Source organism: Dioscorea cayenensis, chromosome 14 (genome assembly GCF_009730915.1).
Source record: "Dioscorea cayenensis subsp. rotundata cultivar TDr96_F1 chromosome 14, TDr96_F1_v2_PseudoChromosome.rev07_lg8_w22 25.fasta, whole genome shotgun sequence".
Classification (NCBI taxonomy): domain Eukaryota; kingdom Viridiplantae; phylum Streptophyta; class Magnoliopsida; order Dioscoreales; family Dioscoreaceae; genus Dioscorea; species Dioscorea cayenensis.
In genome coordinates, this window is record NC_052484.1 from 1,914,281 (window position 1) to 1,942,107 (window position 27,827).

General features: G+C 35.2%; 5 protein-coding genes and 1 pseudogene across 9 annotated transcripts; 3 read left to right on the forward strand and 3 right to left on the reverse strand.

The window, feature by feature from the left end:
- The first annotated feature begins 1,301 nt into the window (after positions 1 to 1,301).
- LOC120275857 lies at positions 1,302 to 3,861 on the forward strand. The gene is made up of 3 exons (XM_039282576.1): positions 1,302 to 1,639; positions 3,342 to 3,470; positions 3,569 to 3,861. Exons 1-3 carry the CDS (start codon positions 1,316 to 1,318, stop codon positions 3,728 to 3,730), a joined length of 615 nt encoding a protein of 204 aa, XP_039138510.1. The 5' UTR covers positions 1,302 to 1,315; the 3' UTR covers positions 3,731 to 3,861.
- A 1,113-nt stretch (positions 3,862 to 4,974) lies between these two features.
- On the forward strand, positions 4,975 to 7,158 carry LOC120275750 (annotated as a pseudogene).
- A 330-nt stretch (positions 7,159 to 7,488) lies between these two features.
- Positions 7,489 to 10,031, reverse strand: LOC120275753 (mitochondrial inner membrane protease subunit 2). 3 transcript variants are annotated; one of them, XM_039282442.1, is made up of 5 exons: positions 9,991 to 10,031; positions 9,076 to 9,243; positions 8,906 to 8,978; positions 8,651 to 8,816; positions 7,489 to 7,596 (listed from the first exon to the last, which is right to left on the reverse strand). In XM_039282442.1, exons 2-5 carry the CDS (start codon positions 9,239 to 9,241, stop codon positions 7,489 to 7,491), a joined length of 513 nt encoding a protein of 170 aa, XP_039138376.1. In that variant the 5' UTR covers positions 9,242 to 9,243; positions 9,991 to 10,031. The 3 variants fall into 3 exon arrangements, with proteins under 3 accessions (XP_039138376.1, XP_039138378.1, XP_039138377.1); XM_039282444.1 differs by lacking the exon at positions 7,489 to 7,596 and adding an exon at positions 7,630 to 8,037; XM_039282443.1 differs by lacking the exon at positions 7,489 to 7,596 and adding an exon at positions 8,057 to 8,390.
- A 784-nt stretch (positions 10,032 to 10,815) lies between these two features.
- LOC120275748 (BTB/POZ domain-containing protein At5g41330) lies at positions 10,816 to 13,372 on the forward strand. 3 transcript variants are annotated; one of them, XR_005541147.1, is made up of 3 exons: positions 10,816 to 12,320; positions 12,604 to 12,661; positions 12,985 to 13,372. XR_005541147.1 is itself a non-coding variant. In XM_039282437.1 (2 exons), the coding sequence occupies exon 1, from the start codon at positions 10,934 to 10,936 to the stop codon at positions 12,272 to 12,274; it is 1,341 nt and encodes a 446-aa protein (XP_039138371.1). In that variant the 5' UTR covers positions 10,816 to 10,933; the 3' UTR covers positions 12,275 to 12,320; positions 12,985 to 13,372. The 3 variants fall into 3 exon arrangements, 2 of the variants coding, with proteins under 2 accessions (XP_039138371.1, XP_039138372.1); XM_039282437.1 differs by lacking the exon at positions 12,604 to 12,661; XM_039282438.1 differs by lacking the exon at positions 12,985 to 13,372 and having other exon boundaries at positions 12,604 to 12,959.
- A 515-nt stretch (positions 13,373 to 13,887) lies between these two features.
- On the reverse strand, positions 13,888 to 16,413 carry LOC120275752 (uncharacterized protein SYNPCC7002_A1590). Its single transcript, XM_039282440.1, has 6 exons — positions 16,223 to 16,413; positions 15,953 to 16,143; positions 15,818 to 15,863; positions 14,536 to 14,621; positions 14,332 to 14,448; positions 13,888 to 14,109 (listed from the first exon to the last, which is right to left on the reverse strand). The coding sequence occupies exons 1-6, from the start codon at positions 16,386 to 16,388 to the stop codon at positions 14,038 to 14,040; spliced, it is 678 nt and encodes a 225-aa protein (XP_039138374.1). The 5' UTR covers positions 16,389 to 16,413; the 3' UTR covers positions 13,888 to 14,037.
- A 1,744-nt stretch (positions 16,414 to 18,157) lies between these two features.
- LOC120275751 (pheophorbide a oxygenase, chloroplastic) lies at positions 18,158 to 22,076 on the reverse strand (the record flags this gene model as incomplete). The annotated part of the gene is made up of 7 exons (XM_039282439.1): positions 18,158 to 18,503; positions 18,812 to 19,090; positions 19,419 to 19,578; positions 20,171 to 20,307; positions 21,136 to 21,262; positions 21,349 to 21,584; positions 21,657 to 22,076. Coding segments are annotated over 7 exons (1,614 nt in total), but the record flags the coding sequence as incomplete, so codon positions are not given.
- Positions 22,077 to 27,827: the final 5,751 nt, after the last annotated feature.

A 27,827-nucleotide genomic window follows, 5' to 3' on the forward strand; every position in this document is an offset into this window, starting at 1 on the left:
TTATTGATAAAAAAATGATTTTTTTTTCTTTTGCATATATATATATATATAATATACTGCTGTAAAACCAAATAGTACACATTTTTTTTATAAAGTTAGTTATTAGATCGACTGAAAAATTGGCACCTATTAATGGTTTATGATTTTTTTTATTAAATTATTTAATTATCTAATAAATGAATGAATGATAAATATAATGATTATATAAATAAATACATGTGTAAAACTCTGAAAAATGAATAAAATACTTGAAAAAAAAAAAGAATGATATAATGACTTGGATCATAAAAAAGGAAGAATTGGGGAAAATTTTCAAATATATATATATATACACATTTTCTCAAAGCTAAATTTTTAAGACGTTTGCAGATTTTCAATCTGCGGAGGTCTCTAAGGCTGTTGAATATTAATCCAATAGTGTTGTAAATTCAGTTTAGTCTCACATCGCCTAATTGAGGGGGAGTCTATGTGCATATATGTGGGGGGCAATCTCACTCTATCAGGCCAGTCTTTTGGGGATGTGGGTCCCCCGCTGTGTGTAACATTAGTGCTTTCATTGAGAGCAGGTGGTGTCGACTGGGTGAGGGGCTGACCAGCGAAGTCTTCTGACCAGTAGAGGGGATGACCAGGGAGGGTTCTGACCAGGGACAAACCTGAGTGAAGCGCTGCTGAGTGAAGTGTCGTTGAGTTAAGCGTACCTGATCTGACAAGGACGTCGGGTCTGATCGGGGGAGCAATGTTGCAAACCTGGTTTAGTCCTACATCGCCTACTTGAGGGGGAGTCCATGTGCATATATGTGGGGGGCAACCTCACCCTATCAGACCGGTCTTTTGGGGTTGTGGGTCTCCAGCTGTGTGCAACAAATAGCCTCCAAAATCCCTTATTCTCTCACATATATATATATATATATATATATATATATATATATATATATATATGATTTTACTAAAAATACCTATATTCTCAAAACTATTAGATTAGCCTCCAATTAATTCTAAAATATTCACTTGTTCTCTCCTTCTCATTGATTACCTTATATTTTTTTTTTATTATCTGCAGATTTCTTATTCTATGTATATATAATTGCACCATATTATTATTTTACAATCACTGAGCTATTTACGGTGTAGTCGTTATGTAACGGAATTCACAAAACATGGATTTAATTAATATTAATAAAAAAATATTAAGCAAAAGAAATAGCTAATGAAATTAGTATTAATATTTTGTTTTAAAAAATTATTAAATTTATTTATCTCAATAATTAAATATATTATATAAAATATCTGGGTTAGAACACCAAGCCATGGTTTAATGGCGAGCGAGCTTCGTGCTAATGGAGCTCTCTTCTCGTTCCTCTCTCTTCTCCTTCTCCTCCTTCTCTTCGTCTCCATTGAGGTCTCGGAGGCTAAGAGAAGGGTGAGCATCCCTGATGAGCTTGACGACGTGGTGGACGACGAAGAAGACGAGGATTGGAAGCAATGGGGCCAGCCAAAGACCACCAAAGACGAAGCCTCGGAACCGCCTGTTGATTTCTCCAAGATGAGCCTGGAGGAGATGCAAGCTGAGATTTCCCGGAGCCAGACCGGACCTTCCTTCGGTTTCGTCAAGCTCCGCCTCGGTGTCACTCGTTCTAGGGTAATTTACTGTTTCTTTTTGTTCCTGTTTTGAAAATTTCTGATTTTTTTATTGTGATTTTGAGCATTTTTGTTTTTTGATGTTAAAAAGTTGGCATTTTGTTGTATGGATTGTGATGTTTGGAGAGGGATTATGGCGGAAATTAAAATTGTGACCTTGAAGTGCTTCATTTAAAGAAATCAAAGATATCTGAGGTTTTGTTACCATTGTTATCAATGTCGTGGCTGTTGTTTTGTTAGTATCAAAGTGCATTTTGTGGTTTTAGGAATTGTAATTTCTCTAGGGTTTGCAAAGAACGGTAAAAACTAAACCCTAATTAGTGTTAAGAAGAGAGCTTTTAAAATAAATTTTAGCAACTTTGTAATAGTTTTGAGTTTTGACTAGTTATTTTGCAGTAATAAAGTGCATTCTGGGGTTTCATCCGGGTAGATTTTACAAGATAAAGGACAATGTGGACTGAAGCTAAACCCTAATTAGTGTGAAGAAGAGTGCCTTCAAAACAAGTTGTTATTAGTGTTGTGATAGTTTTGAATTTTGACTGAAGCTTTCTCAGTCACAAAGTGCATTTTTGGGTTTTAGGTATTCTACTCTCTAGGGTTTCAATTGGCAAGATTTCACAAGAAAAGGGACAAAGTGGACTGGGAGTAGTCTGTCGTAAGTGTCGAAAAAAGAGCGTTTAAAATTAAGTTCCTATCAATGTTGTAATAGTTTGGGTTGATGTTTTCTTAGTAACATAATGCATTATTGGGTTTTAGGTATTCTACTCTCTCTGGAGTTCTCATTTGGCTAGATTTCACAAGAAAAGAACAATGCTGACTGAAGCTAAAACCTAATTAGTGTGAATAAATGGTTATAAAATAAGTTGGTAAATGTTAATTTGTTTAAAGAGTCACAGATTATGCAAATTACTTGAATGCTTTTGATATAATTTGTTCTTGGGTTTTCATTGGATAGTTTTCTCAAAGCAAGATCAATATCAACTTAAACCAAAGCCCTAGTTAGTGTGTGAGCAAAGTATTGTTATAATTGCTAGTTAAAATGTTAAATTGAAGAAAAAAAATGACAGATGATCCTGATTGTTGCAGTGCAATATCATGAAATACTCTTGTCAATGTTATACTATATTGTGATTTTTTCGGCAGCCATATCTGATGTGGTTAATGCAAAGAAAATTTTGATGGTTCTTGTGGTTACAATTACTTCCAAAGGACATCTTTCTCATAATTTGTCACTAATATTTGCTCAAACTTTTATCTGCATGTTATGTTTAAAATTTTTGTATTCTTCAGGGTTGCATAGCAGTAATTTGATGTTCTCAATGACTAGTTTTATAGCTGCTATTGTGCTTTGGTGCCTTTTGATTCCATATCAGTTTTATATATGCTGTTTTGTGGATAGAAACAAACAAAAGGAGTAATGCTTTTTGTCTTTCACATTTCATGGTGTGTTTCATTTCCGTGTTTTACGAATGTTCTCAGTTTTTTACTTTTTCTATGTATATTCCACGGTCATTGTTTGTTTTGGCTATTTTATTTGACCTTAGAGGGATGTTTTTCCATTTTCTTTATCTTCACTGTGTTTATCAGTGTTGATCTTATGCTTAATTTGAAGTTATGAACATCCGCACTAATATACAGTTTTTAAGTCATATGTTTACACTCAAAAGAAAACTTCGGTTTGATGCGGTGCTGAAAATTTTCAGGAGGATGTACCTTTAATAGCGATGAAATGGAGCAAGATACTCCGGACTGGATCTATCGAGGGCAAGTTCATGGCTGTTGATAAGAATACGATCATGTTCAGTATGGAGAAGGGACAGGACACAAAAGAGGTAACAATCAAATTCTATATATTGGAAATTAATTTAGTTCTGAATCACCGAAAGAGTTAAACATGGTATTGAATTCGTATTTTCAATTGTTTTGTCAGTTGAAGGATTTCATCTTGAGTCAACCGGAGGCATATGAAATAAAAATCGGTGATCAACTTCATCGAAGACCAGGCGATCCTCCTCTCGATGAAATTATCGGGTCATTGAATCGCGAGAAAAGTAACAATGGCATGCATGATTCTATTAAAGATGAGTTTTAGGGTTTGTTGATTTGGTGATGTTCTTCACAAGGACAAGAGATTGAAGAGAAGAATGCTTCCATTAACAATGACATAAAAAAGTTTCTTTGATGTAAACACCCCTGAAATATTTCATGATGTCTTCTCATTTACATTCTTTTTTTTTCAAAAAAATAAAAATTGTTGTATGGCCAACTTTCTTTATATTTTTTCAGAAATTTTCCATAATTGGGAAGTGTGAGTATAATAATTGGTAGAAATTTGCATATAAATATATATATATATATATATATATATATATATAGAAAGTAACCTCATAAAAATCATAATTGTATATATACATCCACATATTTTTAATAAATTTTACAAATCAACATTAGTAGGTGAGAAAAATAATGATGAAAATTAAATGCTAAAAACTTTTGTTTGATATTTTGTGAGGGTATAAATGGAATTTCATATAGGAATGTTTTAATATATATATGCGAAAATAGTAAGTGATTGAGAGGCAAAGAAATAGATATATAAACAGTATCAATAACAGTGTCAAAAATTTGTATTGATTTAGTTACTATTACTCAAAAATCGACAGTTCAGAAAATAAAATACTGTAATACTATTTTATATAGTGTAATTTAGATATGAATTACTATTTATTATAGTAAATTGTGATGTTGAACTGTTGTTTTTCAATTTAATAGTTTAATACGAACTCTACCGTAAATATTATACTGACATTTCTAGATGATGTGACTTTATATATATATATATATATATATATATATATAAAAGAAGATTAAGTATGAGGAAAAATTTTTCATTTAGAAGGGGCCCACACAGAGTTTCTCATCCACACACGTGTCACACAAAATCAAGCCTAACAAGAAGATGAGTTATGAGGATAAATTTTAATTTAGTAGGGGCCCACACAGACTTTCTCATCCAGACACGTGTCATACAAAATCAAGCCTAACACCACAAGAAACCAAGGAAATGATCTTCCATAGCACCAAATCAAGCAATCAAACGGCTGAGATCAAATCAGAGCATGCTTTAAGATTACTCCCATGACACGATAAGAACGTGGAGTAAGTGCCACTCTTTTTCTTCCTTCCAAGCCACCTCCAAATCATTTCCTTTTAAATCCATTTCCTTCAAATCTCTAAAGCTTTATAAGTTATAACAATTGAAATCCAAGAAAACCAGAGAACTTTTTTTATAATCATTCATTCATTCATTCAATCAATCAATCAATCAATCTTCAATGAATCACAAACAAGAAGAGATCACATTATATTAATCTTTTGGAAGAAGAACACAATACAAAAAGTTTCTCTCATTCTTTTTCTTCTTCTTCATTTTGATCTCATTGGACAAGATTGAGAACCAGACATGTTCATGAAGTTCATCTTGTCTCCATGCTCCAAACTTCTTACAAGAAAAGGTATCTACTCATCTCTTTAATTATCTATTTGTTATATATTTCTATATATGTACATAGTTTACATATGTTGTAAACATTCATTTTGATAAAATTATACCTTGTATTCATTTTTGATCTTTTCTAAACTTTATGCATGTAGGGATTTTGATAAGAAGTAATTTTCCTCAATCTATGTGATTAGGGTTTTGATAATATTGTTATATACTTGCATCTATGCATACTTTATATATATATATATATATATATATATATATATATATATGATATGAGCTTACGTTTTGAGAACATGTGTAGATTTTGAATCTAAGTAGATCCCCTTCTCTCATCGTCTCCGTGTCTCTCTCCCCCTTTGCTGTATCTCTCATATATTTTTTAAATTTATGGATGTTTTACTAACCTCAACAGATGACTTAAATTATATATATATATATATATATATATATATATATATGAGTGTGGACATACGTAGATTTTGAAACTATATGTAGATCCCCTTCTCTCTCTCATATTTTTTAAAATCTATGGACATTCTATTAAACATCAACAAACATCAATAGATAACTTAAATCTTACAACGAAACATCAACTTTTCAGTTGGTGAGATTCAAATTCAAGAAAATATAATGCCTCTTTTATTATTGTGATATTTAGATACATATACACGGAAAATATATTTTTATACCACGGTTATGACTATGACTAAAGAGTTAGTATTTTATTTATCTCCTAGCTCGATCATATAATTTGTCCATATTATATATATATATATATATATTGATTTATGATCTTGAACCGATAACACAGATACATGCGATAAAATCCCTCCAATACCTACGACAACAAGTAGTAATCTTCGTGAAGAATACGCGAATGCTTTTCGCACTGAATCCTACCTAGACTTCTGGTCTCGTGTTCTCGACATATCCTCCATCCCTCACTCCCCTTCCTCCTCCTCCGCCGTCCGTCTTCCCTCCTACCGTCTTTTTGTCGATACTCTCCTCGACCCCGACCAATCTACCGCAACTCTAATAATCTCCCATGCACATAAAGCTCCATCACCACGATGACCACCACCTCCTCCTCTCCGACTTTCTTCTCCGAAACCTCCAATGCTTCCCTTTTATGTAGTCTACTATTAAAAGACATCGAATCGATTCGAATAAATTACAATCACCTCAAAACTACCCTCAACACTTCTAGTTCTAGTCTCACCATTGACAATTCTCATCTCTTTGAATTCTCTAAAACTCTCTCACCAAGACCTCACTTCATCTCAGTCCAAGAAGCTGTTTCTAACCTCCTCAACAAGCTTGAAAAAAGCCGAAAAAAGGCGGCAACTAAACTCAAACTCATCAACAGAATAAAAAAAGCCTTAGGATTGATATTCATTGCTGTCACGGCTGCAGCCTCAGTTATCGGAGTTTTCATAGCTTTGCATGCATTGCTTGCACTAATTGCATTGCCGAGCTTTTCTCCGGTGAGCTCAAGGTGGCTCCGGCGAGCTCTGGCTCAGCTTGATGTTGCTACAAAAGGTGCTTTATATATTAAATAGAGACCTTGATACTGTTGGTAGGTTGGTGGATAGGGTGCAAGATGAGTTGGAGAATGTGTTGGCTTTGTTGAGGCTTTGTTTGGAGATGGCCGGAGATCGCCGGCGGCGAGTGACGGAGGAGGTTGTCCGGCAGCTCAAGAAGAGTGATGTTAGTTTTAAACAGAAGTTGGATGAGCTTGAGGAACACTTGTATCTTTGTTTCATGACTATTAACAAAGCTAGAAACTTAGTGATCAAAGAAGTGGTAGGGAATAAAGGTAGAGAAAAAAGGAAAGAATAATTTTTATTCTCAATATAATTTAATTATTTGTTTGTTTGTGATTTTTTATGTTTTATTCTTTTGATTTGTTGTAATTAATTTGTGTATTTTAGACAAAGTTTGTGGGGGTTGTAAAACTTGTATTAGTTATGTTATTTTTCTTAGATAAATTGCATTTTTAATATATGTATATATGTTGATAATTTTCAGGAGTACATAAATAAACATGATTTTAATCAATGTACAAAAAAACAGTAGTAGAGTTATATAAGCAAAATTTTTATTATAATTATTATATTGTAAATGTAAATAAGAAATGAACTAAAAAACCCTACAAATTCCCTTTTTCTCACCTTTTTTTTAAAAAAAACATTACACTGAGAAAATTACAAGGAAACAACATTCAATGAAGAAAAGAACTTGTCACCTTTAGAATTTTCGAAAAATGATCATCAATGCCCGAACTCGAAATACATGAAATGTCTATTATACAAGTAGCCAAATTAAAAATTATAACATCAAAATCAGTATGGAGGAGTCCTCCCTGTTGGTACCTTTCTCTCAATTGCACCAATTCTGTGGGGTGGCCAAATGACATGAGTCACTCTCCCTTTAACAAGCCCTAATGGAATCTGCAAACATGAATTCTAAGTCATACACAAGATGAAATAACTATCAATTCATTCATCAGTCACAGACTCACAAAAGTTTCAACATTTTTTCATTTCTTTTATCAATCCTAAACTCTTGCAAACAGAGTTCATTCAGTTGATACTTTACGATATTACTGTCAAACGGCACAAACGGCCGGCTCACAAAAGTGTAACAGTCAAAACACCCAACATTATAATTATCTCTGTGTGCATCAAATTTTACAACAATCACTTCAAGTGAATAGTGCACAAATGTTAATAGTAGCTTTGTATCAATCTTCAATTTCAGAATGATTTACAGTCATATTCTGTGTTACCCATCACTCATAAGGGCATTATAGCGCCGCCATGTACTCCACACTTTTAAAGAGACTTTGTATCAATCCTTAAATTCAGACAAGTTTTTTACTGTCGCATTATCTGCATCACCCATCACTTAGACTTAATAGAGAAGTTTAGTATGACATACAATCCACACATGTTCATAACAACAATTTTGGACAATCATTATATACTATCTGTCTGTTACATTCTGTGTGTTACTCATCACTTTGACATCCAACACTAGTGTCACATATAAACCACATGTTGACTCTGTACCAATATGCAATTTCAGATACTCGTTCTAATGCCACATTCAGTGTACCCATTACTTCAACATAAAAAAGCTTAAGAGTATTGCGTGTGATCCACACAAGTTTATGGGGGAGTTTGCATCAATCTTCAATTTCAGACAAACATTTCATTCTAATATATGCATTTGGAACATTTAACTGCACATTCAAACATCAAATAGGTTTAAAGAATGATGATATTATGATTAAGATATATAATAATTTCAGAAAATTCATGAGGAACAAGGTGGTTTTCTCAACATTCAGTCCGGTATCAATCACCCTATGACTTAATTGCCACAAACTTCTATCCTTTAAATAATCAAACCTAGACCTACATGATCGATTAGTATAATTAGCATTCATGCTAAGAAATAGGCTTTGTGACTAAAACAAAGGAAAGCAAGGTGCAAACTTACAGGACCAAAAGATCTCGAGTCCAAACTACAAGCTGAATTGTCACCCTCCACCCAGCAATGCCCTTCTGGAATTTTCAACATCTCAGAAGACTCAGGAATTTGGATCCACTGGCCAGGCAAAGCAATTAATCTCTTGACCAAGTTCCTCTTGTGGTTATCCGGAGCCCTATAATCAGAGCAGATAGACACAAAATTATTACATAACACAACATGTGAGTTACCATGAATAATTTAAAAGGAAATCCTGTACTTAACTGGAATATTATCACATCGCCTAGTGAGAATTTGTACCGCTCAAGACAGAACCTTTCGGCCAACACAAGATCACCTGCAGTCATTCTAATTCAGTACAAATAGATTAACTTGAGTCCTCCCCATTCAATTCTTCATAACCTTAATGACAAGCCAGATGAAACAAAATTCACCTTTCAGGGAACCCGGAAAAGTTGCAGGAGTTGTTTGAAATGTAGGATACATGGAGCTGCCTCTTATGGAGCTAACAGTCACATATCGATCTGAAATTGTAATCCCGATCAGAGCACCAGTCACAGTCCTCTTTGTGAGTTGCCACAAGAAGTTCTGTGATCCCATACCTAAAATTTCAGCCAGCGAACATGTCAATGTCGACAAGAAAACACAGCAGGAAAATAAAAACAACCGCAAAAATGAACAAGAGAACAATCATTTGGTCTAACTCAACAAATACTTGCTCTAACTCAACAAACACAAACACACTGCATTTCAAAAGGTGGGCAACTCCACATTTTGGTGCCCAATTGGTATGTTGTGACAAATTAGAGAGACTATAACCCAAGGAAGAATTACTGGATTGCTTCTTTCTTTGATTTTCAGTCAATATGCAATAAGAAAACCCTAAAATTTTATCATGATGGGTTATTAACCACAATCATCAACACTAAATTAATGGCAACATTTCTGAAAGAAATCGCTCACAGAGATTAAAAAACAGACATACTATGAACTAAAGAAGAATACCAGGTAGCTTCCTTCCCTGATTCACCCAATGTTCAATGGAAAACCCTAAAACTAATACCAAAAATTGAAAAGAAAATGCTTGAGAGGGAAAAAAAAAAAGGAATCAAAGCAACATTAAAATTCAATGAATTCAATTAAACAACTCTTGATCTGAAGATATCCCAAAAAAACATCATCAAACCCCAAAATTATCACAAAAAATCGAAAATTAAATCAGATGCAAACAACATTCGATCACTACTTGCAGACATGTCTACGATCAATGGAAACAAAATATAAACAACAATCAATCGAAGAATCATACACGAAAACTAAAAACGAAGCAAAAGATCGTTCCTTTGTACCTGATGATCGGAATCGAGAGTGAGTGAGAGAGAGAGAGAAAGGCGGCATAGGGTTTTGAGATGGAATGCTTTTATATGAGTTTTTCTTTTGCAATTACATCCACAAAATGTTTATATTTACAAAACTATTTGAAATCTAAAATGCATGTATTTGGAATAAAATGAAAATGATCTCACATAAAGAAAGGACTATAAAAATTTGTATGTATACATAAAGTTCGATGAAAATTCAGAATTATTTTAAAAATAATAAACATAATTGATTTTATATATATATATATATATATATATATATATATATATATATATATATATATATATATATATTTTTATAAGAAAGCGATAAGTATTAGGTATGTGCATGGATCAAGAATTGGTGATGCAACTAGTGTGTTTGACCAGGTGATATGGAGTTTGGACAATAGAAGTCTATTTTCAGGGGAAATGATCTGAAGTGAAAAACTGGAGAAAGTGCCACTTTCTAGTGGTGGACAAGTGATATTCCATCTATATTTTTGATATTTTGTAAGTTTTTATGAGTTTTTATAAATTGTTTCACTTCCTTAGTTCCTCTATAGTAAAAAATTACTGAATTAGGTTTAATTCAAAATTCACTTCAGTCAGAATGAGAGAAGTTTCATTTTTGTCATTTCAACACCAATAAACACTAGAAATGGGAGAAATTAAACTTTCCTACTTTTTTTTTCTCGAATTTAAAATTTTTTAAAAATCTCGCACTCTCATCTTGTAGTTGTATGGTGTATTTATATATAAATTTGGTGAATTTTATTATTTAAGCATTTTTATCAGGGACTAGAAAAGAATAATAAAATAACGCAAGGACTAAAAGGAGAATTTCCAAAAGAGATACAAAGTCAATGCTTTGGTCTTTCGAGTCTATCGCTTCCGAGCCCTAAAAACAAAACCGGAAGCTCGAGATCCAATGGCTGAGACATCGTCTCCGGCGATCGCCGGCGAATCCCAGCCGTCCATCCCCACCTCCTCCATCGTCTCCATCAACGTCGGCGGCGAGCTGTTCCAAACTACCACGCAAACCCTCTCCGCCGCCGGCGCTGGCTCCGTCCTAGCCACCCTACCCGCCGGCTCCGTCTCCTTCTTCGACCGTGACCCTTCTCTCTTCTCCTCCCTCCTCTCCCTCCTCCGCTCCTCCTCGCCGCCGGCCAACCCCTCCGACCTCCTCCCCGAGCTCCGCTTCTTCTCCATCGATCCCCTTCTCCTCCTCCCCAAATTTGATCCCTTTTCCCTCCAAAGATCCCTTCTTTTGCCCCTCCACGGCCGCAACCACCCCTCCGCCCTCGCTGCCGGCGCCGGCTCCATCCACGTCGGCCATGGCGGAAAAATCACCACTTTCGACTCCACCCTCTCCCGCCGTGCCACTGTGCTGACCCCTCTCCCCGCCATCGATTCCCTCCTCTCCATCTCCCCTTCTTTAGTCGCCGCCGGCGCCTCCGACTTCCCCTCCGTCCATCTCATCAACATCCCCTCCGGCCACGTCAACCAAACCCTAGACTGGTCCCCAACCCCTTTGAACTCTTCGCCTCCCTCCATCGTCCAAGCCCTCACCTCCTCATTGGACCACCTCTTCGCGAGCTTCGAATCCTCTCGCCGTACTTCCAACGCCATCGTCGCCTTCGACCTTAACACCTTCACGCCGGCGACGGAGATTGCACGCGGAGAGATTTACGGAGCCGAGCTCGACTCCGCCATTCCCGCAACCAAGCTCAAATGGGTGGAAAGCCTCAAGCTTTTGATGGCTGCCGGCTCACACGCCGGGCCCTCAGGGCTCACCGGGAATATCCGGCTGTGGGACGTGCGCTCCGGCGCCGCCGTTTGGGAGTCGCCGGAGAAAGTTGATTGCTTTGCTGATGTTACTGTTTGTGATGCCTTGTTGGGGATTTTCAAGATTGGATTGTTTTCTGGTGATGTGTTCTTCATGGATTTGAGGAAAATTGGAAGTGGAGAGAGTTCTTGGATGTGTTTAGGAGATCAGAGAAAGGGAATAGTGAATGGGAGGAAGGAAGGGAATGGTTGTAGGATTGAGAGTTATGGGAATCAAGTGTTTGTTAGTAGAGGAGAAGAAGTCGAAATGTGGTCATCGGTGTCGATGGCCGGAGCCGGAGAGAAAGTAATGAAGAAGAACTTGATGGGGAAGACCGAAAAACACGACCGGAATAGGATTGTGCATATGGCTTTCGGTTGTAACCGGATGGTGATTGCTCGGAAAGATGAGCATTGTGTTGAGGTGTGGCAGAGTTCTTGCTGAAATCTGTCGGAAAAATTCTTGGAGCTTTATCAAGCAGGCACTACTGGTAAGAACAATTGTTGTGTAATGTTCAATGTATGCTCATCAAATTCTTGATGCAATCTGAGTTTTGCTGCCATTGTACCATTCATGTGATTTGTTGTCATGTATGTGATCTGTATTGGAGAGTTCTTGCTGAATTCTGTAGAAAAATTCTTGGAGCAGTATCAGAACCTGGTAAGAAACAATTGTTGTATAATGTTGCTCATCAAATTCTTGATGTAATCTAAGTTTTGCTGCCATTGTACCATTCATGTGATTTGTTGTCATGTGTGTGCTTTGTATGGGAGAGTTCTTGCTGAAATCTGTCAGAAAAATTCTTGGAGCAGTTTCAAGCAGGCACTACTGGTAAGAACAAGTGTTGTATAATGTTCAATGTATGCTCATCAAATTGTTGATGTAATCTGAGTTTTGCTGTCATTGTACCATTAATGTGATTTGTTGTCATGTATATGCTCTGGTATGTACTTATCAAGTTCTTGATTTTACTTGAATTTTTGCTGCCATTGTGTCATTTCTGTGTTTTTCTGGGATGTATGGATTCCAATTTATACTCATCAACTTCTTGATTTCATCTTAACTTTGCGATGATTTTGCCATAAATGTGATTTTTGGTGAGGTATAGATTCAATATAATCATCAAATTCTTGATTTTTTTTTTTGGCCAATAGAGATGTAAGCTAGCAAACTACAACCATTGACACAGATCAAAACAAAGCAAGGACTAAAAAGCCAATCAAAAACTAAGCCCAGCTTCAGCAATCCAGTGAGGAAAGATGCTAACTTGTCCCGCAAAATCGTTGCAGCATCTCCGGGCAATCAAACAAGTGAAGGTCGAATATAATCCATGGGATTCTTCAGTCTCCAAGTTAATCAAGTACTTGATTTTGCTTGAATTTTACTGTCAATGTATCATTGATGTGATTTTGTTGGGATGCATGAATTCCAATTCATACTAATGTAGTTCTTGATTTGATCTTAACTTTTTTGCTACAATTGCACCGTTAATGTTGTTTTCAATGAAGTATAGATTCAATATACTCATCAAGTTTGATTTTACTTGAATTTTGCTGTTGTTCTAGTTCTTGATTTTATATGAACACTTTGCTATGATTGCACCATTAATGTGATTTTGGTGATATATAGATTCAATGTGAAATGTGCCCTCAGCCGAAAATCAAACTCTCATCATTCGGTGAAAGCTCTATCGGCGACCCGTGTACCAATTGACCCGAAGGTCGTTGGCAACTCATCAAGTTCTTTGTTGCTAGCTGAATTTTGCTGTTCCATTTCAATCATATGAATGGATTGATCCAATTCATGTCGATTTTTATGAATGTGCTTTGTTAATATTAGCAATTTGTAGATATTTGGTTGTAATTCTTGTCTAATATTTGAAACATCAAAAATTGTTCCAGTGGTGATAAGGAATATTTGAAAAATCAGAGAATGGCTACAAAACAAATTCATCACTTTCAAAGGGTGGCAAAGAAAAAACCTCCCTTAATGTAAATCGATGAATGGGAATAATGTTCAGAAGCATACTCACAGACATGTATTTCAAATGCTTGAAATCCCCATAAAAAGCATTCATTTAATTGATGGAAAAAACAAAGACGCGACACTAATAATGAATGTAATTACTATCACTAACAATTGATTAAAGCAGTGGTAATTTTAAGTTTAGAGATGCCTGAAACAACAAACATTATACATTAAAGACATTAAATTTTACCGGTACCAAGAGGCTGCCTTGAGGTATCACCTGAAGCCCATGCTTGATAGTCCTTCTCGAGCTGCTCGAGCAAATGCAAAATATCAGTTGTATTTCAATGGTCTTAACTTTTTTCGAGTAATAATAATTTCACATTGCAATGCTAGTCAGATTATCATATCCACTGGACCTTATTCAAGCGAAAACCTTTTGAGTACAAATTTTTGGAATAGCATGGTAGTGAGAAATTAAAAACATTGAACATTTTTTCGAGTGTACAATTAAGAGATTAAAACCATTGGACCTGACGCAGAAATCGTGGTAGCATTAGTCTTAGTAGTTGTTCCAGGACCTGAGTGCCGGCTGATTCTATTGCTCCCACTGGTATAGCTCTAAATGCAAACGGGATTTCGATAATAACCTGGAGAAAGACAATGATCTTATAACCAAACATATTGTCCTGATTATTATTTATTATTTGGGAATGGATTTGTTTGTTTGGAGTTACCTCAATTGTTGTGTCGGTTGTGAGCTGTTGCGATGAAGAGTTGCTGCTCAAACGCTTATTGCAGGAAATTCTATTCACCATCGAAGCTGCATTTCCCATGAAATTAAAGTCAAAGGACTCCTGAAAGGCATTCAGAAGTTGAATTCAGATATTAAATAAAAGAATTCACTTGTTGATGCCAAAAATAAAAGATTTCACTTGTTGATGCCAAAAATAAAATTCACTCGAAGTAAACAACCACTGGCCTCTCATTCAAACTAATCAATTGAAGCCTTGTTTAAGATGGAAAAAAATACAATCCAAATTCTAAAAACCATCATCAACTATCAATATATCACCCCAAGATGGTTTTCTGAACTCACAACCAGCCAAATAATCAAAATAAAAATCATATCAATATATCACCTCAAATAGTCAAAATCAAAATTTGTCATTATAGATATCTCAGACTTCAGCAACCTCTTTAGCCATGGTAGATAATAATCGTATCTCTATATTACATTGAACTCTACTCACCATTTTTCTGATAATTTGTTCAGTTCAATCAACCAACACTTCAACATCAACAGGCCAAACTACAAAAACAAAGCCTTTTCAATAAATAACATTGCCTTGCATTGGTATGTCCTTGTTCATTGATCACTAAACTTGAAGGCTAGGCCCTTGAACGCTAAGTAAACTTTTTAGTCATATTTTGTTTACATATTATTTTTTGAGAACTACCCCACAAAAAATCTCTACAACTTGCTATGAATATACAGAATGTTGAATTGCCTCTACCAAAGAGTCATATTTTCAAACCCTAAACACTAAAGGCTGAGCCTTTCATATTTGCTCACTAAGGAGTTCGATTTTGATGTTTTCACATGACACAAATAGACCACATTAGAGATCATCACAAATTACAATGCATATACTAAACCCAAACTGATTCACAAAACCATCAAAGTCATATTCTCAAACCCAAACCCTAAAAGGCTAAGTATTCAATCACTAAAGACTTCTATTTCCTTGCAAATTCACCCATATAATCCCCATGAGATCTTTACAAGTCACTAAAAATATACTAAACATCAAACTGATTTACAAAATCATCAAAGAATCATATTTTTCCAATCCTAACTTTGATCAATCAAAAGCTCTCTTTTTCTTCCAAATTCCCCCCAAATAATCCCCAATAAAATGGATATACAAAACCATCCAAGAGCAATGTTCTCAAACAAAAACCACTAAACATTTCAATCACCAGCAACGAAGAATGAATCTAAAAGCACAACCATACCTGAGAATTTCTCATTCTGAGCAACCACAATTGGCGAGCCCTCCAGCTACAAAGAAAAACAAACAACAAAAATGGAACTTTTTGAATCAAGAATCAAAGGAGAATGAAACAGAGAAACCGTCCAGTTGTTCATACTCGGCAAGACAAGAGGCGAATGCAGCAGCCATAGGGCTCCTCATCCACACGGACCACCAGCACAGGGCACACCTCAAAAGCGAAGAACTTGAACCGATAGACATAGCATCTGAAGGTATTATCATCGACCCGCTCGATCCGCTCCGCATCGAGAACCGAGTACTGGCTCGCTGGCAAGCTCATATACTCCGCTGAAACACCAAACAACATCTCAATCTCTTTCTTTTCGATTTAGAAGTAAGGATTGAAGAGAAGGGATTCGAGATTCACCGAGAGGGCGTTGGAGTTGCTGAACGGTGGTGGACTCGGAGCTGCGGGCGGAGAAGCGAGCACGGGGCACGGCGGAGGAGGAGGCAGAGGCGCGGACGAAGAGAGGGCGGCGAGAGGGGGCAATTGGGGCGGAGATGAAGCGAACCAGCGAGGAGTTGAGCGCCATTGGAGAGCTCTTCGAAGCTCGCGAAGAAGACGAAGAGAGAAAGAGAGTGAGAGATGGGGATAAAACGAAAGAGATGCGATGGAATGGGATCGGGTGTTTTATACTAAACAGCAAATAGATATTTGTAGCGTATCATATGCTGCCACGTTGCTATAATGGAATCTTCTTGCATGGGTCCCACCTTGTCAAGAAATTTTTCATTTGTGTCCTTCTAAAGGTTTTTAATTGGGATGGATTGAAAATTGGGTTTTTATCTTTGTATCCCTGCAAAAATAAAAATTATAAATCATTTTTATTTATTTTTACATCAATAATTATTTTTAAAAAATTATTAAAAACTAGACAATCATTTACCAATAAAATGAAACAAAAACACAAAATAAGTCTATCTTAAATGGAAGGAAGACAAAAAAACACAAAAAAACCAAACAGATAAAGCAGAAGGCAAAGGTAACCATTAGTCAAATGTCTAGAGCTTCAGTGTGCGAGATATGAGATCCACCCGACACAGAGGTCAGAGGTCCCACAAAAGTTGAGGCTTTTCTTGATTATCGGCAGTGACTTCTCATGTGTGGCTTTTGAGAATCTGAAGTTGTATTTATCCAAGCAATAATCATATGGTCAATTTTGCAAATCAATGATAGAAAAGAAGATTGTATAAGAAAATGCAATTATTCCGTTCAAGCTAAATATTTCACCAAATAGCAAGAACGAGGAGGTTTTCTAGGTCATAACAACCGAAGACTATATTGATGGCCCAGTCAGACCATGTCTCCTCTCGATTAGAGGACATATTAGAGATATTGAGAAAGACAATAGTGCAACTCAGTTCTAGTTGCAAAAGGGAATGCCATTATTGCAAAGCACACAAGTTGTTGTGGAAATTCTATTGCAATCCCTTTTAAGCAGATTATCTAAGGTGATGATCTTGTTATTTAAAGCTAATCAATTAAAGATTTTAATTTTAAGGGCCAGTCTCCTTTTGAGAGTAATTTGTTAAGCGAGCTTCCAATTTCATTATAATTCAAGAAGGTGTATAAGGACTTAACTGTGTCTGTGTGGTACCCGTTTTTTATCCAAACACTAGATTATGCAATCCACTCCTTTTGTAAGCATAATTGACAGCCAGCCCTGAAGTTTACGGAACTAAGCATTAAGGTTAGTAACTAATAGAGAGTTAAACTGAGCGTTAAAGTTACTAACTAATAGAGAGTTAAACTCAACTACCATGAGGTAATGATTCTGTCATCCAAGGAAAAATTTTAACCACACAAACCTTGGAGCTTTCCCTTCAAATTATCTATCAAGCCACAATAAGAAAAAACATTTCAAGAAAGCATCTCAACAATTAAGAATATCTGCCAACGACCTTCGGGTCTATTGATATACGGGTCATCGATAGAGCTTTCACCGAGTGGTGAGAGTTCGATTCTCGACTGAAGACACATTTCTGGGGAGTTATGAATAGTGATAGTGTATAGGTGGTTCCAACGCCCACGTGAGCGCGGCCCCATCCCCACTTGTTCCACCGAAGCTTGTGCATGTCCCTGGGATCTCTAGTGGGTTCGCCCCGCTCCTCATCCAAACAAAAAAAAAACAATTAAAAATGCCTTTCCAAAAGAACAATTTTCTACCTGGCAAAGTATTAAAAAAGCAAGTGTAGTATCTATTCTTGGACAGCTTAAATAATTAACAAAAATGAGATGAAATTGAATACAAACTCAATACTTAAAAATTTTCATCAAAATATCTATAAAGAATGTGCTTGATTGATGATATACAACAACATTAATTTGACTATTAAACATTCCATATGGTACAACTATTTGATCTAAAGTTACATATAAATACACCAATCAATCAATCAATCTCTGCATGAACATAGTCTACAAAGACGAAGTTCTTCTTAAGTTCATGTAACAGGTAGACCAGAGATGCGCTTACGATCGCAGCCGCTCCAAGGAGAAGCCGAAGCTGGATTTCCGAAGGGATTCCGGTCGTTGCGCAGAAGAGCACAGCACAAGCAATTAGTACTTTCTGCAGATTTTGGAATCCCTCATATGCTCCTTTGCATGATGAGCACTTGAGTGTGTGTTGTTCATATCTATCAAGCATCTGTGTGACAAAATGAATTTTCTCAGTTCATGCATAAACCCACAGAGAACAACAAAGCACTAGACATTATTAAAACTAATCATATGGACAAGTATCTAATATGTTTCAGCAAAATTGAAATATTCTGCACTTTGTCTTATTTTGCAAGCATGATTGTTGGTTAGAACCCATAGAAATAAGAAAACCAGACTGAAATGAAGAGTTCAATGTATTGATATTCAATCATATGACAAAAGCAAATCAGACTGAAATGTTAAACAGAACATGCAAGACCTTGAAAAAGTTAGCTTTTAGATTTGATTATTTACCTGTTGTTTAGATAAAATGGTGGATGGCAAAGGTAGTTGGCTGGTGGAGCCAAACCATTCAGGTTGGCTCTTTCCGTGTCTTCTTAGCCAGTTGCGAAATGCAAGAACCAAGCGATCAGCCTGAGTTGGAGTGAATGTGATTTTTGTGTACTGCTGATTGACATCAGCAGAACCCTGCAAGGTTTCAGAAAGAAATATTTTTTCCTGCCCTTTAAGGACTATCATGTCACCATCATAGACTTTGTTTGAAGTCCAATGTTCATGCCAACGGGGGATAATCTGTATCAGTTAGCAATGAAAAGAAACCACTTGTTAGTATGATTCAAGTCACAAGTAATACAAACTTCTTGGTTGGGATAACAAAACCATCCATAAAACTGAAAATCAGAATCCCCAGAAGACCAAAATGGTGCTTTTCAGTACACAATTTATAGGCACAATTAATCAAGTAGAAGCGGAGGAAAGCAACTAATTACTCCAAACTCACTGTTTGAAAAATTAAAATAAAAAGAGACAGATATGCGCTATACTTGAATCAGTAGCATTCATTTTCAAGATATTAAAATACGAGCATATTTTCATGTAATTTCCGCATGAATGTTTGTACCTGCCACCATGCAGGTCCAGGCATGGTGAATTGAAAAAAGTTTCGCGCACTACAAACAATGGAGCGAGTCTTCCCAGGAGCCATTGGTATGTTGAAAGAGCATATCCATATAACCCATTTCTGGTCTCCAAAAATTGGCAATTTTGTGTCTATCTCAATCCTGAAACAGAGAGATCACATCCAAAGAGAAAATATTTAGGAAAAAAATTTCAGATTAAAAAGGACCTGAGGTTTTATATTCAGCAAACAACTCGAAAAGTGGGAGGTAAAGGCAGGACAGCACTGTCACACATAATTAGTGCGCCCATGCCTGCGCCACAGTGGCAAATCCAAGAACACTGTAACAGCAAATCTGTGTAATTTGCAAGTTTGCAACTAAACACCTTTACATGACCTTTAGATATCAAGCCAAATGAATAAATACTTAGTGTCAAGTGAACACGTTTTAAAAACAACCCAGTATGCCTGTGAGGTTCTCCCCTAGAATTTAACTCCTTCCTATGTCTTTCAGCAAATAACAGTGTAATTTCTCCAGTAAATTATAACATATGGTAAAGCTGGATTCTTGCAAAAATATCATGAAACAATATAAGATAAGGAGTCAAATATGTTACATTATACAGAGATGCATAAACTTCCCATCAGAATCAGCTAATTAAATAAGGCATCTTCAACGAAAGTCAATTCACAAAGATGCAAGCAAATAAAGGGAATCTTGAAGCAACGATGGTGCAAATCCACTTGAAACTTACTTATTGATATAATAACAAGGAGCCACAAATTCAGCACTAATACGAGGATTAGCATCAGATGATGCAGCAAATCCAGAAACACCACTCGATTCCATCTTGAATGGCAATGGCTTAGCCCTATCCCTTCTTCCAGTCACCTGTAAGAGCATCATTGGAAAAAAAGGCCATGTTTAAATGCAATATGAAATCACAAATTACTTCTAATCATGATTTTAATTTCATGATTAATACATAGAAAAAGACACCATGATAAAATTTCAGTTTTTCATTTGCTATTGTGTATCACCAAAAGTAAATATAGCAGTTCTCATAACAAAGTCAAAAATATTTCCCATCAATAACAGGATTTATATTTGACATATTGATAAAATCTTGGAAGAACAGATACGATACACAAATGCTGTCCACCTGAAAAAAGATGGATGGAGGCAATCATCTATAGAGATTTAAAAAAAAAAAAATCCACAATCCACATATTTGAGCACCCAGAAACTAAAAATTTAGGTACAGAAGAGAATGAAACTGTGGTCCGGAAAATTACAAAGGACACTATGACTTGTTAAAATATGTCACATGATGGTAAAATGTCTACGAAACTTTTGTGATTATATAAACAGTTCTTATTAAAACAAGTCAATCTACAAGATCCACCATTGTACTCAAAACACAGGGTATGTTCTGATCTATTACTGAAAAGTGGAAACTTATTGTAATGCACATCCTAAGCTAATCATCTCTAACACAGCCTCAAATAATATATATTAATCGGTGAGAAATTTTACACGAAACGAGTAGTGAAGTAAAAATCAATCATGATCAGATCAGCATTTTGTAATTCAGTATAAAAAGAAAAATTTTGCAAATGATTCATTGGCAAGGATTTCTACTATAAATAAGTAGTTAAGCTAAAAACTATCAATCATGATCACATAAACATTTGTAATTCAATATCAAAAATGAACTACCTTATGGTGTGCAAAGTCAATATGTGAAGGATCGGAAACATTCTCCATTAGAGTATCATATCCATAGTATAAATCTCTCTGAATAGTCACTGTTGAGAATGAGGGATCAGCAAAGTCATCTGGCAACCTAACAAACAAAAACCATCCAAAAAGTCCATAACAATCTTTACAATGATCCAAACAAACAGCAGCAAATATTCACAAAGTACTCACATTGGAGGCTTGCAAGCAGCAGCCTTTTCCCACCCATTCTCATCAGGCCAAACAAACAACAAGCCCTGAGAAACTAGGGTTGGAAATCTAGCAACACAAGCTCTCTTCGATCGGGCAGCGTTCGCTTCCGGCCCTTCCTGCGCCGCCTGAGGGATCCGCGTGCACGCCCCCGTGCGATCAAACGACCACCCATGATACGAGCACTGCAAGCACCCGTCCTCATCGATCCTCCCCTCCTGCGCCAAAACAACAATGAAATCAATGAATTGCTCAACAATCTCAAAGATCTCAATTTGAAGATGGATTACCGAAAGCGGGGCAAGACGATGAGGGCAGCGGTCATCGACAGCAACCCATTCACCGGAGTTGGGGTCTTTCCAGAGGACGATGTCGCGGTTGAGGAGCTGGAACGGAGTGGGGCGCTTGGGATCGAGGTCCTCTATAAGGGAAACTGGGTACCAATGATCCCTCCATGAAAAAACCTCCGACGAAGAGCTCTCCAACGAGAAATCCTCGATCTGGATGGACTCTTGAGCATCAGCGACTGGAGAAGAGGGAGCCGCAACTCGGAGAGGCGGTGACCGGCGAGGGAGAGGAGCGGCGGCGTAGGAGAGAAGGACGAGGAGGAGAAGGAGAAGAGGAGATGGAGAAGAGAGGGCGAGAAGGGGAGGAGGTGGAGATGGAGAAGGATGCCAATGGAGCTGCAGGTGCCGCCATTGATATGGAGCTCAAAAGAATGATTTTTGTTTATTTAGAGGACTAACCCGAATAAATAAACAAATAAAAAAAAGTTTAATTACTATATATATTTTTCTGCTTTTTAGTCCTTGCAATATTTTTAGATATACTTAAAGTCCTCATATTTAGTCGAGTTGGGTCATTTTAGTCGTTGGTGTAGATGGACAAATGTAAATTATAAGGATTTAATTGTATCTAAAAATATTACCGTGGACCTGAACGATCCAATTCGACTAAATATGAGAACTTAATTATACCTAAAAGTATTAAAAGATTAAAAAAACAGAAAAGTATCTATAACAAATAAAAAAATTATATATATATACATATAACAAATAAATACTCTTTTTTTATTTATTATATATATATATATATATATATATATATATATATCACAATAAACACATTTCACAGACGTCGAGCTTAACTATAAACTCAACGAGCATCTATTCCTTCATAATTTTATTTTAAATTTTCTGATATTAACAAGTTAAGAGGTAATTTGATTTTTTATAAAATTTTGTGTACATATAATATCCCTTATAATTATATATTTATTTATTTATATCTATATTAAAGAATTTTAACTATGAAAACATTCTACAGTACATTCAGTTTTTATGTAGGATGTACACTTTTAGTCGTTGTTTATCCATATTTAATAATAATAATAATAATTTTTTGGAAAAATATAATTTTGCTTTTTTTACTCCAATTTCATTAAACTATAATTATTAAAAAAATCATTTGGTCTTTTTCACTATATATATATATATATATATATATATATATATATATATATATATATGACTAAACATCATCTGCGGATGTTCGTATAGCGTCCGCAGATGATATACAGTAATTTTAATAGGATTGGACGATCGTGATTGATTCGATTCTTGTCTTTGAAATTGATTGGATGGTTCGAGTTAAAATCACGTGCATCCCACTTTTTACTGTGCTTATAAATAGTGCACAGTGTTACTGTTCATAGAATGGTGTGCACCTGTGAACGTTCGCAGAGGATGCATCCTCTATATATATATATATATATATATATATATATATATATATATATATATATGGGGAGTAAGTACAATAAAAGTGTGAATTCACTGAACCAAGGAATCATTTTAAATTTTAATTAGTATTAATTAAATTAAAATTTGGAATGGTGAAATTTTTTATTTTTAATACACTTTGAATAATATGTTAAAATTAAGGGAAAATTACTATTTACCCCCAACACTATTTAAAATTTTCCAAATAACCCCTGCAAGTTATGAATACCGCAGACAACCCTTCTTTTATCATTTTACTTCCTTTTTACCTCTTGTAGGTCACTTGGATTGGGTCCATGTTGTGAAATTCCATCATTGCCCTTAAAAATGGTGGAAAAAAAAAACGTCTAATCACATCATGTCTAACATTTTTTACATTTCTTTTTTATTTTCTGAAACAAACTTTGGAAGACTTTTATCCTTGTCATGTCTGTTTCAGTTTAAAATTATACTGATTTTTTTGTTTAAACATAAATGTTCCGCTTTAAAATTATCAAGTTTACGTTTAAATATATCCCGGTTTAAGTTTAAGCGAAATGATTTTTAGTAGGTATTCGAATTCTACGAGCGTATCCAGTCCCACCTCACGGTCGGCAGTGTCGATTTAGTAGGCCTTCCTTACTCGTTAGATCATTTTTGAAGTTTTTGTCATTGCATGTCGGACAACGTTATGTAGGCGCTAACCATTTTAAAAAAACTTACTTCACTCTGCACGAGTCGGGAGACAATCGTAGATCTTGCAAAAGAAACTATCGCCAACTAAGCGTAAATGATAACTTCATATTCGATTACATATATTTGCCACAAACTATCGCATATTATTGTACATTTTGCTCGTTATTTATGAAAATCGTTTTCATAAACAAACGCAAATTTAAAATGAAACAATGATATTTAAACATAAACATAGTTGTATAAGTTAATTATTGATTAATTATCCCGGGTTCAGCTTAAAACTTATGTTTTTTTCTCAACTATTATTATCATACGCCCTTGTTTCGTTTAAAAATTATACTGATTTTTTGTTTAAGCATAAATGTTTCAGTTTAAATTTATCAAGTCTCTGTTTAAAATGTTATGTCTCTGTTTAAATATATCCGGTTCGGTTTAAGCGAGATATGATTTTAGTAGTATTCGCATTCTACGAGTGTATCCGGGTCCACTCTCGAGGCCACCTCGAGCGATTTAGTAGGCCTTCCTTACTCGTTAGATCATTTTTGAAGTTTTGTCGTTGCATGTCGAACAGACGTTTTGTAGGCGCTAATCATTTAAAAAAACTCACTTCACTACCACTGATGCAGACACGATCGTAGATCTCTGAAAGAAACTATCGCCAATTAAAAATAAATGATAACTTATATTCGATTACATATGTTTTGCCATAAACTATCGCATATTATTAGTACATTTTGCTCGTTATTTATGAAAATCGTTTTTCATAAGCAGGGACGTAAATTTAAAATGAAACAATAATATTTAAACATAAACATAGTTGTACAAGTTAATTATTGATTAATTATCTCAGGTTTCGCTTAAAACTTATGTTTTTTTCTCAACTATTATTGTCATGTCCTTGTTTCCGTTTAAAATTATACAGTTTTTTTATTTAAGCATAAATGTTTTCGGTTTAAATTTATCAAGTCTCTCATTTAAAATGTTATGTCTACGTTTAAATATATCCGGGTTTAGTTTAAAGCAGAAATGATTTTTAGTAGGTATTCGGATTCTACGAGCGTGTCCAGTCCACCCTCGGGGCCACCGTGACGGCTTAGTAGGCCTTCCTTACTCGTTAGATCATTTTTGAAGTTTTGTCGTTGCATGTCGGACAGCGTTTTGTAGTCACTAACCATTTAAAAAAACCCACTCACTCTACAGTCAGCGGACACAATCGTAGATCTTGCATGAAACTATCGCCAACTAAGCGTAAATGATAACTCATATTAGTTATATATGTTTTGCCACAAACTATCGCATATTATTGTACATTTTGCTCGTCATTTATGAAAATCGTTTTTTCAGTAAATAAGCATAAATTTAAAAATGAAACAATGATATTTAAACATAAGCATAGTTGTATAAGTTAATTATTGATTAATTATCCCAGTTTCAGCTTAAAAACTTATGTTTTTCTCAACTATTATTATCATGTCCTTGTTTCCGTTTAAAATTATACAGTTTTTGTTTAAGCATAAATGTTTCGAGTTTTAAATTTATCAAGTCTCTGTTTAAAATGTTATGTCTACTGTTTAAATATATCCGGGTTTTAGTTTAAGCAGAAATGATTTTTAGTAGGTATTCGGATTCTCACGAGTGTATCCGTCCCACCCTCAAGGCCACCCACCCGACGATTTAGTAGGCCTTCCTTACTCGTTAGATCATTTTGAAGTTTTGTCGTTTCGCATGTTGAATGACGTTTTGTGAGGCTAATCATTTAAAAAAACTTATTTCACTATCACGAGTGTGAACACGATCGTAGATCTTGCAAAGAACTATCGCCAACTAAGCATAAATAATTACTTATATTCGATTACATATGTTTTGCACTGAAACTATCGCGATATTACTTATACAATTTGCTTGTTATTTATGAAAATTGTTTTCGTAAATAAATGCAAATTTAAAAAGAAATGATGAAATTTAAATAGAAACTATCGTAGTTAAAGCGAAACATTGATATTTAAACATAAATTTTTGAAACTTAAATAGAACAATCGATAGTTAAAGCGAAAATAACAATATTTACATTCAAAAATTAAACCCCGGCAGTCCCTAGACAAATGTGGATCGAGTCGGACATCACAATGAAATTGCTAAACAATCGAAAAATCTCGTTCAACACAATATTATCGCTTTTTGATTATGTACACAAAAGCGAAAATGAAAAACAAACAAAACTCTTGCCGAAAAAAATCTTCCTACAAACTACTAAGATCATCCAATAATCACACCATGAAACCGAAAAAAATTTCTCTTTCTAATAGAATACTTTAGAAATCAAACTAAAAGAAACCCACGGAATATCAAAACAAAAGGAAGCTGCACAACATCTTGATCGGCATCCACTCGCCTCAATACCTTGGAGCGCAAACTAATGAAATCGCGAAAGAGTTGAGTGGGAGTTCTTCTTCAGGCGATGGTCAATCCTCAGAAGATGTCAGGAAATGTGACAACTTTGAAAAAAAGGAAAAAGTCGAAGAGATGAAGAGATGAGAGAGAGAAAAAGCAAATGACCAATAATGGTGTTCTACGAGGGATTAACCAAGAGCGGATTCCTCTTAAAGAGAAAAATTATTGCAGAAGGGACGTTATGAGTCGAAACCACGTCTCACTGCACAACTTCCTACGAAAAGGATAATTTCGTCCAAAAATTTAAAAACTAACTACTATTAAATCTTGAGGGTTTAATTCAGTTTGTATTTAAAAGGAAGGGGTTTTTAGGGATTCCCAAATTAATGGGGTGTTTTTGGAAATATTAGAAACTTAGAGGGTTATTTTGGCAATTTCCACTAAAATTAATATTCTATGGGCATATACAAAATTTTCTCTCTTTTTTCAATAAATTTATTCTTTTTGGTATAAGATAAAAATTAGTGAAGATCATGGAGCCAGACTCTCACATAAACTGAGAAACTTGGCGTGAAAGGAAGCACCAAGACATTTGTGAAGCACGCTAGAGATACACACAAGGCATGAAAAGGACACGTGTTGACCATCTATGTCATAATCAACCAAGGAAAATATCATGTGTGGCCTTTTTTTTTTTTAATTATTTATGTTCAAATATAAAGTCAAGAATTTTTTTGCAAATGAAAAAAATGTTAAAAGGACTTATTACTTCCCAAACAAATCCCCTTACATTTATATATAAACGCTGGTTCATTAAGAATTCGTAAGAAAAGCACTTCAAATTGTTGATTCTAAGATAATATATAATGAAGCCGCTCTCTTACGAACATCCGTAGAATTCAATTATACAAATATTATGATTCAATCGTTAGATTGAAATTCAACGATGATTTCAGATGGGATGCACGACACTATAAACAGTGCAAAATACATACATTACTTTCACCTGAACCATAACTCAATCAATAACAAACGCCCACAATTCCTACTAGTGCATGCTTTGATTACTGTTTAGATTACTGGTGCTATACCAGATTGTGTCCATATCTCTCTTTTCTAATTTTTTTTTGACATAAACGTACGTAAGTTGATGAATTCTCATATATAATATATACATAAAATATTATTTTCAAAATTTCATTTTTAGCAACAGATGTGTATACCTGTACTTTATAAAGTACATAGACATATACAATTATTATTTTTGTAAAAGCATCTACGAAAGTATGCATTTTCAGTATGATCTAATCCTGTCAAACAACTTTGTCTTCAAACAAAATGAACTCCCCAATTCCAAAAATCATGAAGAACAAACTAAATGATCAAGAGTAAACACAGACGTGAGACTCTTTGTTGCAAAATCAGTAAAACAAATACATACATTCAAAAGACTGACTATGCATATTGATGCTCAAATTTCGGTTTACAAGTACGAAAACGCATTTAAATCGATCTAATAATGTCTACGGCTACTCAAATAGTATGTATCATAATTTAGGGTAGTTAGTAGGATCGGGACCTATATCGCGGGATCCAGTGTTGATATAGGGCCCT